This window comes from Solanum tuberosum, unplaced genomic scaffold (assembly GCF_000226075.1).
Source record: "Solanum tuberosum cultivar DM 1-3 516 R44 unplaced genomic scaffold, SolTub_3.0 scf00316, whole genome shotgun sequence".
Lineage (NCBI taxonomy): Eukaryota > Viridiplantae > Streptophyta > Magnoliopsida > Solanales > Solanaceae > Solanum > Solanum tuberosum.
Window position 1 is genome coordinate 278491 of NW_006239240.1, and position 10922 is coordinate 289412.

General features: G+C 32.5%; 2 protein-coding genes across 2 annotated transcripts; both read left to right on the forward strand.

The window, feature by feature from the left end:
* Positions 1 to 902: 902 nt before the first annotated feature.
* Positions 903 to 1714, forward strand: LOC102602439 (uncharacterized). Its single transcript, XM_006360185.2, has 2 exons — positions 903 to 1357; positions 1528 to 1714. Exons 1-2 carry the CDS (start codon positions 938 to 940, stop codon positions 1588 to 1590), a joined length of 483 nt encoding a protein of 160 aa, XP_006360247.1. The 5' UTR covers positions 903 to 937; the 3' UTR covers positions 1591 to 1714.
* Positions 1715 to 6820: 5106 nt separating this feature from the next.
* LOC102591398 (pentatricopeptide repeat-containing protein DOT4, chloroplastic-like) lies at positions 6821 to 8737 on the forward strand. Its single transcript, XM_006360157.2, has one exon. It carries the CDS (start codon positions 6821 to 6823, stop codon positions 8735 to 8737), a length of 1917 nt encoding a protein of 638 aa, XP_006360219.1.
* Positions 8738 to 10922: the final 2185 nt, after the last annotated feature.

Below are 10922 nucleotides of genomic sequence, written 5' to 3' on the forward strand. Positions count from 1 at the left end.
GGTATAGATGATGATATCAGAATTGTAGAGGGAAATAAATTAATGATGGAAAGTAATTAATCATAATTTATGAACTTATACAACCTCAACTAACTGAAAGAAAAATGCATAAAATTTGAACCTTTTAAGTTTTAACTTTTGGGTCGAAGGCAATGATTTTAGTGGTCGTGCCTTTAAGCCTCCCATCAGTCGAAATCCCAAGTTTGCCGCTTCTAACTTATGATTGTTTTTTACCTCTCCGTAGAAGCATTCACTTTGTTGATTTCTTAGTAATTTAAATTCATAATTTTAAAATTGATTTTACCTCTTCGTAAAAGCGTTCACTTTGTTGATTTCTTAGTAATTTGAGTTCATAATCTTAAAATTGAAAATAAAATGCTTACCAAACAACTTTCTCTTATCCTCTAGTACCTTTTATAATCTCTAAAACATAATTTTTAATTATTTTATCTATTCTATTCTGAAAAAATACTTTTCATTATAAATAACATAATAGCCATTTTATCATAAAGTGTTCATTAAGACTTTTTTACCAAACAAATAGGGAGCCCTTTATTCTCAACATTGAAATTTTCAACATGAATCCGAATTTAATCAGACTTTAATGCGAGTATTGAATATCAAACACCAGATGAAAAATAAAAAAACGAGTTCAAAACCTAAGTTGACATGGTATTAGAGTAAGTCCAATTGATGTATCTCCGAACCGATTGAATAGGACCCACATAAAGGGGGCAGAGAAAATGCTCCAATGAAAAAGTCCCACATCAGTGTGGATTGAGATCTTTGGACTTGTTATAAACCTTCGTGTGAGCTAGTTTTGGGGTGTGAGATAAAAAAACTAATTTAAGATTTAGTTGAAAATGCAGTCAGCAGAAGTAGCTTATGTAGGTGTAGAAGAGCACTCACTCACTCTGGATGTCATGGTTTAGACATTATGTACAACCAAAACTCAGCCGACCACAAAGGTTTTGGGACTCCTATGAGTCCTCGAATCTCCTTCTCTAATGATTTTGTGGATTCATCTCAAATAATGAGGAACTATAGGGATGCCCCTGTTTCCTCTGACTTTGAATTCAATGTCACTAATTATTCCATGATCACTGCTGACCAACTTTTTTCCAAAGGTAGATTGTTGCCCTTCAAAGAAACTTCATCTCAAAAAACTACTCTAAGAGATGAACTTCTTCATGAAGATAAAGATGATGATCATGTTTTTTCCTCTAGGCCCCCTAAAAGTTCTACTAGGTGGAAAGGACTTTTAGGCCTTAAGAAATCTCACATTGGGTCCAAAAAAGTTGATAACAACAATCAAGGCTCGTTAGGAAAGAGGTCAAATGAAGCCAAGAATTCACAGGTACCTACTATTCATTCCAAATTAGGAGTAATACTACTCACTTTTTTTGTTTGTTTGTTAATACACATCATCCTATGTTTCATGTTCATTTCATTCCAAATAAATTTAACAAGATAGGTTATTATTTTCCTATGGTACTATTTGCAATGTGACTCATTGTTTATTTGCAGGAACCATATAATGGGGCTGGTGGAGGATCTAGTAGTAGAGATGTGGAGTTTCGTTTTAATTAACGTTAGTATCGCGTGGCAGTATTAGATACTTGCTGCTAATTTTAGTTATTAATGTGTTTAGTGTACAAGTAATTGAGAAGTTTTTTGCTGTATTTTGTCATGAGAGATTGTTTATGTTTTTTCAATAGATTTTCTTTGCACTAGAGTAAGTTCTATCATAATAATCATAAAAATTATCAGATAGACAATTAAGAATATAATACCGACACTTATAGGAATCACCATCGTACTTTTCCACTTTCTCTAGATGAGAAATAGTTTCATCATCATTCATAGAGGTGATGTCTACTTTATTAGGATTCTTCTCAGTTAACACATAAGAAACATTGAGAAGACTAAAGTAGAAAAGTGTTTTACCCTTCCATCTCTTAAAATGGTTACCATTGAACCGAAATGGCTTGTTAAGGTCTCCCATCTTGACATCCGCATTTTTTTCAATTGTAGCCATACTGATTCTCCTTAAAATTGTTAGTGAAAACTTACACGATAACAAAAATACAAGATTACAATTGAAAATAAATATGAAGAAAATAAATCTCTTCAGGCTGAGGCGCGGATATCTCGCTCTCTTTAAGGAGATTCAAGCCCACTGCAGCAAATGTTTTCACCGGTCCAACAGTAGTCCTCTTGACTTGTCCCCTCCAGGATACAACAGCCTAATCACAAAATATAACTCAACAACTCTGGACAAGAGTTGAGTCCAAAGCTCCACAAGAAAGAACACCTCCCTTCAACTAATAAGAACTCTTTTTTTTTTTACTAACTCTTTCACTCTATATCTTTCTAGTGTATTGTATATCTCCCAAACCAAATGAATACCATCACTATTTATAGTAGAAGAAGTCTTCCTAGCAATGAATAGGAAGATAATGGTGTAGTAAATAGTGAAGATAATGGTTTTAGGAGTTACATAGGTTACAAGGATAATGGAGGAGTAAAGAATGGAATAATGAGAGGGTAACCAATGCCTCTAACGTGCACTTGCACAACGGCCAAGTTTCCAACGTTCACAGAAAGCAGCAAAGTGCATAATGCCTATGCTCATTAATTGACCACTAAGTAAAGAGGTACAAATGCATGTAACTCCCACATCCTCTATTCCATCTTTATGGCAGAAAGGCTATACTAAGTTTTAACAAATTAATATACAAAATATTAATATTAAAATGCTAATAAACCAACAGATAGTATTCCGTTCAACATATTCATGTTACGTCTCTTTTGCATTTATTCATCTGAGAGCTTCAGCATTGTATAGGGCCCTGGCCCCGGCCCCCATTATATGTATTGTCCTTCCCTTCGACGCCACAATTTTTTATGGTTTCTCTTACTCAAAGTTGTCTTCACACAACTCTATACATTTTTACTTGAACTTTGCACCTCATTTAGAAAAGAGAACTTAGTGTAAATTATTAGTCACGAAAATGGTTTCGTTTTCAAATTATTGATAAACTTAAAAAACAATCTTTTATTTGATTAACTGATCAACTTAAATACACTTACAATCATGCAAAATGAGTGAAATACATCCTTAACTTTTCGCAAAGTTTAGGGATATTTTTAACATTTTTCTCAGATTTTTATTAAGAATTTCATACTCCTACAAGAATAATATCTGGTCAGAGGAGGGTTGTTCTTGTAAAGAGGTCAAATTGTCCATTTAAGTAGTAGTATAATTTCAAATTTAAAGCGTGGAGACATTAACTGATAAAGTTTGTGAAAAGCTTAGGTGAAGAATGAATTGAATATCTTAGTATTTATTTATGAGTAGATAGAGATAAGAGAGTAGTTGGTGCATTGGGGAACCAAAAACATAAACTCCGTTGGTAGATTGAATTGTACACTGACAGACACACATTTATTAATTGGGAGAAGCAAATTCATAACGACCACGAAAGCGAACCAAATTTATTGCACTACTTTTAATGCAAAAAAGGAACTAGCTACGAAACTGATACTTTGGATCAAAGCATCTCTTCATCTCAAATTCTCCAACATTCCTCTCCCCCATCCCTCTCAACAAACAAGGGTTAAGTTTGTTTGGATCAAAATAATTAGGTATCATGTGAAAACTAATAAAGTAAATCTCAAAAGAGCATAAGTAAGAAGTCAAATGAGAAATATATTAAAAGACATAAATATTTAACGTGGTTTGGTCAATCGATCTATGTCCACAAGAGGAGATGACTAATCTACTATATATAAAAGAGAGTACACATTATCGAGAGAAATAATCTCACACAATTCGCTCGAAATAAAAAGAGGTTTACACAAGTGTTAGTCTCACAAATTCTTTACTTGCACAAAACTCTCAAAGTCTATAGGACTACATTGTGAATGCTACCAAGTTTGAAAGAATAAATCTCTATTTATAAAGCCATAAACATTTTCTTACAAGATACTCCCTCAGTCCCATTTTATATGTCACATTTTTACTTTGCACTTGCATTAAAAAATGATGTAACTTTACCCTTCTACCCTTATTTAATGTTTTCTTAAGTCGACTTTATTAATAAAGGATTCGGCTCCCCTCCATTACCCCTTCCCTCCATTTCGTCAAGTGCATGTCTAGATGAGAGACATGTGTCTTATTTAAAGTTTAAATGTTAAGATTATATTATATTAACTAATATCACAACCATAGTTAAGTCAACTAATTTTAGAAAACTACTCTCCAAATTTGGTAAGAACTACACTATATTCCATACAAAATTTGATATTTATTAATATCATCAATTTTATCTTATATTTTTATATTTAAATATTAAAATTGTAGAACATGAAACATTTATATTTAATGTGATAAATAATAATCTTCAAAAACATTTGCATTAAACACTTTTTTTTATAAAAAAAGAAGAAGATAAAAGAATTTTTTTTTTAAAAACATATATTTTTCCCCTTCAAACACAATAGTCACATTTTCTCCTTAGAATAATTTTGGTATTTCACGTTTATTTCTAAAAAACTTTCTGTCTATTTTTATTTTTTTTAATTTCATGTTCTTTTATTTTATGATTTTTTTTTCAATATTGATAATTCTTCACTTTTTTTTGTTTCTCAACATAGTATAATATTTCAAGAACAAAGTTTACTAGTATAGAAAATTGTTTAGTTGATTCTCACCTTAAATATCATATAATTTAATATTTAAATGTAAACTATAAGATGAAATTAATGATATTAATAAATATCAAATTTTGAATGGAATATATAGTAATTCTTATCAAATTTGAGAGTAGTTTTCTAAAATTAGTTGACTTAACTATAGTTATGACTTATGATATTTGTTAATATAATATAATTTTAACCTTTAAACTTTAAATAAGACGCATGTCTCTCATCTAGACAAAATGGAGGGGATGAGTAATGGAGGGGAGCCGGATCCATTAATAAATGACAAGATTAATTAACTATTCTATCAAGGGTATAATAGGCAAAATATGGTAATTTATGCATAAATTTTATAAAATGACAAGTATTGTGGTCCAGCTGTTTATAGAAAGGGATGGCATATAAAATGGGACGGAGGGAGTAAAAGATTAGCCAAATATGGAAACTTTGTGATTTCCATTTAAGAAAAGAATAATCTAATTATGATAAGAAATTAAGGCAAATACCCACAAAGCTAGCGTTTGAACATAAATTTTGAATTTTTTTTCTCTAAGTATTTATTTGATCAGGAACAAATTTGATATGATTTCGAAAAATGGATTTTCAATGAGTCAATTTTACAGAGAAATTTCTCTTTCACTCACAAATTTTTATTTAAAAAAAAAAAAACTAAAGTTATAAAATGAGTGTCCAAATACAATTTCCAAAATTCAACTTTAAAATCTATAATCAAACTGGACCTAATAAATGTTCATAATTTTAATGGTTTCTTGTACTCACTAGATTTCCGCAACTATATTGCCTCGTGTTCAAAACTACATAACTAAAGTATTAGTAGTTGTCAAATTTAAATTTCTATAACATAATAAATAGAGTTCATTTAATAAATATTTATTTTAAATAGATATGTGAAGTCGTAAAATTAAAATGAAAAGAGGGAGTTAAGTGTTTACCAATCTGAACTATTTTGGACAAAAGTGAAATTAATGGTATTTAATATTAGAGTAACACCTATATGAGCGGCTGGTCAAATCCCTCCCACTGCTTTTGTCTTTGTACATTGACTCCTTTTATTAGGTGGTTAACTGCTTATCCTTTTGCAATAAACAAATTTACTTTAATTTCATCTCACTAGTAATTTATGTTTCTCCATTGCCATTGTGTATTCTTTTCATTTTCATCACTAATATTACGGACCATATATATTTTAGTCATCTTGTTAATTTGAACATCTGAAAATCCAACCTGATTCATCTGTCCCTCTATTTTGTTAAGTATATTTTTTAATTGTGGTATTCAAGACAACACATGTATCGGATAACTCTATCCGTCCAAATTTAGAAAGATGGAATGAAATCAACTCTAAGCCACACTCTTGGATGCTAATTCATTGGATTGTAGGGACGGAGGGAGAGTGTTGCTACAAGTTTGATTGTATTCAATTGTTTTGGTTAACTTTATATTTGTCTTCAATTTCTATTTTATTTTTTGTATATTTACAAATTATCAATTTGGAACTCAATAACTTAAAATGATAAGAATTTAGAACCTATAAGCTTCAAATCGTGACTCCACATTTTTTTAAAAATGGGCTTCGCAAGCCAAACAAATACATGTGTGGGGAATTGATTTTAAAGAAACTAAATTTGCAAAAACTTGTAAATTTTGACTATATCTTAAAGGAGTTTCCTAAAATTGGCTATACGTGTGCACATACCATGTGTACGAGAATTGGATTTCCCAATATAAAAGGAGATAAGTTGTGCTCAAGTTTGAGCCCATTAAGGCAAAATACGCCTAGCCCAATTTCATCTTCATGGACAATGGTGAAATGTTTTCCTTACAAAAACAACATATTCAGAAGTAGCCTCAATGCTATTTGACAAATTCCATATATCACATAAGTAGACGTTTGGATTCATGTTAAAGTCTGAGATTTATCGTGAAAAATATGCGTGTCTGCTTAGTAGTTTAAGTGTTGAATCGTGCATCCAGACACTAATTATTTGCTTTTTAATTGGTATCACGACTGAGTCAGCTTCTTCAAAAACTCCATCAACTTATGAAAATTTTCCTCTCTATATATTAGGAATTCAGTAGCTGTTTGCAAATATAGATGAAAGTATGGAACTTCTACAAGAATTTTTCGTCTGTGCCAGCATTCACCGGAACACCATTCTTGACATTCGAAATAAACAATTTGCTTCAACTCTGCAGCAATTCCAAATCAGTAGACCAAGGCAAACAAACCCATCAACAAATCATCGTACATGGTCAAAGCCACAATCCATTCATCATCACCAAATTGATACAAGTATATACAGAACGCGACGATATTATATCTGCCCAGAACCTGTTTGTCAAATTGTCTCAAAGAAATGTGTATGCCTGGACCGCCATGATATCGTATTTTTCACGTAACCGCCTAATTAAAGAATGTGTAAATACTTATAAGGAGATGAAACTGGACAACATTTTACCCGATGGGTATGTGTTTCCTCTAGTGCTGAGGGTTTGTGCTAAGTTTTCGAGCTCGGGTATTGGGTTACAAGTGCACAGAGATATAATTGTGTGTGGTGTAGAATGGAATCTCCAAGTTAGTCATTCTTTAATTGATATGTACTCTAAATGTTGTGATATTCGGAGTGCTAAACAGGTATTTGATTTGATGCAAGAAAAAGATTTGCTTTCATGGAATTTGATTATTTCGGGATATGTATGTAATGAGTTACTTGATTTGGCTGTTGAGATGTTGAGGCATATGAGTAAGGAAGGTTGTCAGCCAGATATAGTCACTTTGAACACGGTAATGGATGCTTATTGTCGGATGGGTCAATGTGATGAGGCAAGGAAAATATTTGCGCTAATCAAAGAACCAAGTATAATATCGTGGACGACTTTGATATCAGGCTATTCAAGAATTGGAAATCATGGTACTGCATTGAATATTTTTAGGGAAATGATATATAGAAGAGAAGTTTGGCCTGACCTAGATTGTCTCTCTAGTGTACTTGCGTCGTGCCAGCTTATTGGGGATTTAAGGAGTGCCCAGGAGATTCATGCACACGGGATTAAACTAGAATCACCTTTTGCTTTTCACAGATCTTCTGGACCTGCATTACTGACTCTGTATGCTAAATGTGGGAGGATTCAAGATGCAAGACATGTTTTTGAGTTGATGGATAGAACGGACGTTGTTTCTTGGAATTCCATGATTCATGGTTTCGCTGAACTAGGGATGAAAGACTTGTCTGTGGAGTATTTCAAGGAAATGCTGACTATAGGAATCAAGATTACCGAGACCACACTTTCAATTGTTTTGCCAGTTTGTGACATCAAATATGGGAAACAAATTCATGCTTATATATTACGAAGTAGTTTTTGGGATGTCACGCCCATTTGGAATGCACTTATTCACATGTATTCAAAATGTGGGTGCATTGGAAACGCTTTATGTGTATTTTCTCATTTGGCTCATAAAGATATAGTGTCATGGAATACAATAATTGGTGGGTTGGGAATGCATGGTTTGGGCCAAGATGCCCTGCATCTCCTGGAAAAAATGAGCCATTCTGGCGTTCAACCAAACGCTTTGACATTCACTTCAGTGCTTTCAGCATGCAGTCATTCAGGACTTGTTGATGAGGGGTTAGATATTTTCCACAGAATGGTGGAGGAATTTGGACTGAACCCCAGAATGGAACACTTTACTTGTGTTGTTGATTTACTAACACGAGCTGGTCGGCTTGAAGATGCCACAGATTTTATAGGAAAAATGTCTGTTCAGCCGAACAAACATATATGGGGTTCTGTACTTGCTGCTGCCTTAGCACACCAAAAAGTGAGCATTGGAGTTCTTGCTTCGGAGAATTTAGTCGAATTGGAGCCTGAAAATACAGGACACTATGTAACACTTTCAAATTTGTATACTAAAGCTGGAAGAATAAGTGATGCCCTTGCCGTGCGAAAACTAATGGAAACCAAGGGGTTGGTAAAGGGTTCTGGTTGTAGCTGGGTAGTGGATGGAAATTGACAAGAGAAAAAGAGATGTAAATCTTTTACCTTAATCATCACCAGATTCAAAATTTCTAATTTGACGTTTTAGCATTTTGAGTTAAATTTAAGATTTTGATATCATACTTGTTGAAATTGCTTCAGGTCCTTGATATTTTAAAGGTTCAGGTAAGTTATATATGCTAAAATTTTGCCTATCCTTGATAAGTGTTTACTATATTTACCATGAACACTTGACTAAGCTTAGCTTGCTGCCTTCTGCATTGTGCATAAATAGTTGCACTATGTCATCTTTTTCTTTACGGAAAAGGCTCTAAAATACCTTTAAACTACGTGAGATTGAACAAAATATCTTCGGTTAATAGTTTGTGGCACCAGTTCTAATATATATATATATATATAGTTTAAACCCAAGAAAACGTTATATTTTTAGGGAAACTAGTTCTACAAAAGATTCTAACTTCCAATCATAAAACACTCACACATCTAAAATTTTAAAAAGTACTATAATTTTTTGTTGAGAGGGTTCAAGTACCTCGTGCTCCTAGATCCGCCCTCGTTTGCATGGAAGTGACATGAAAGTAGAGCTAAGAGATGCACAATCAAGCTAAGATGACATTATTTTACTGAAAATATATTTGTTGTATTCTGAAACCGTGCTGAAAAGTTTTGCAGATGGATTAAGTTTGATCGGCATGTATGTAACTATAATTTATGTACTAATCTCTCCATTTCAGTTTAAATATTGTATTTTTCTATTTAGCTTGTTTTAAAAATATAGTATTTCTTCTTATAATAGGTAATTGATCTCTAATTCCAACATTAAACATAACTTGTTAAAAACCACAAAATTCATGTTGGATTGTATTTGCCATTTCATCTAAGAACTTGAAATAATTAGTAAAAAACCAAACTTTTATTAACATAGTTATGTCTTCTATGTACAAGCCCATCACACCTCGGGACAAATTGAAAACTACTCCTTTGAACATTTTTTGTTGTCCAATAAGGTTCCGAACATAAACAACTTACATTAATACATGCATAACTTACATTTATATGTACATACAGAAAATATAATGCGCCTTCAAGGCCGGACATCCGATAAAGTTGGAATAATACAGAACATTAGCATGATTCCTACACAAAGATGATATTTACAATAATAAAATAATAGCTAGTGACCGATCCCTGGACTATGACCATCTACATGTCCAGGAGATGGTGAGGCAGGTGGATACTCATTGTTTTGAACAGTGAATTCTGTCAGCTTTCTACTCTCTCTTTTTGATTTCATAATTGTATGAACATTAGGTTTCATCAAATAATTTTTGTCCTCGAATTTGATGTTTCTCCCCTCAATAATGTTAGAGAAGATCATTGCAAGGACAAAGATAGCAAGGAAAGTCTTTGTTTGAGACATATTGAATGAATTAAATGAGAGAAATAGGAGTAATGAAATTGATGGGATGCTCTTAACCTCTTTCTTTTATAGAGTATTTATAGAAGAAAAAAAAATAGGCAAAATAAGAGTTATTGGATCCTCACTAGTTGGAGATTCTCACATGTATAAGAAAAAAGCTGCGCCACTGACTTTTTTCCATTTATTTACAAAACGTGAATGCAAAAAGTGGTAAAAGCCAGGGTGGAGCTGGCCCTCGTTTGCGGGTTGAACCGAATTCACTAATTTAAATTTAAATTATGTATATATATTATTCCCTTTTTCGTTTCAATTTTATGGCATAGTTAAAATTTTGAGAGTCAAATTATTATTTTTTGCTAATTTTTTTTTGGAAAATTACACGAATAAGCAAACATATATTAGTTGATTAGCTAACATAGCTATAGTTTAAATTAATTACCACTCGCGACCTCTTTTTAGCTATAATTATGTGTGCTCTCTCCTCTCTCCTCTATTATACATATACAAATACAAATTATACATATACATATATAATTATATGATTGATAAACAAATACAATTCACCTCTCTCCACTCTCTGCCCTCTCTCGCTCGCCTCTCCCCTCCCTCTCCCAATCTCGCTCGCCTATCTCTTCCCTCTTCCAATCTCGCTCGTTTCTCTCCTCTCTCTAACATGTAGCTATGAATTGTAATTAGCAAACTATAGCTATGGAGCCTAATTAAGTTTATTTTAGTGGCTATTTGTGAAATTTACCCCTTTTTTTTATATGACAATTTAATA

Bases quoted from the DNA above. Each gene is read 5' to 3' on its own strand.
- LOC102602439 (XM_006360185.2), top strand. From the start codon at position 938: ATGTACAACCAAAACTCAGCCGACCACAAAGGTTTTGGGACTCCTATG. The intron at 1,358-1,527 runs GTACCTACTATT...GTTTATTTGCAG, and splicing joins ATGAAGCCAAGAATTCACAG to GAACCATATAATGGGGCTGG.
- LOC102591398 (XM_006360157.2), top strand. From the start codon at position 6,821: ATGAAAGTATGGAACTTCTACAAGAATTTTTCGTCTGTGCCAGCATTC.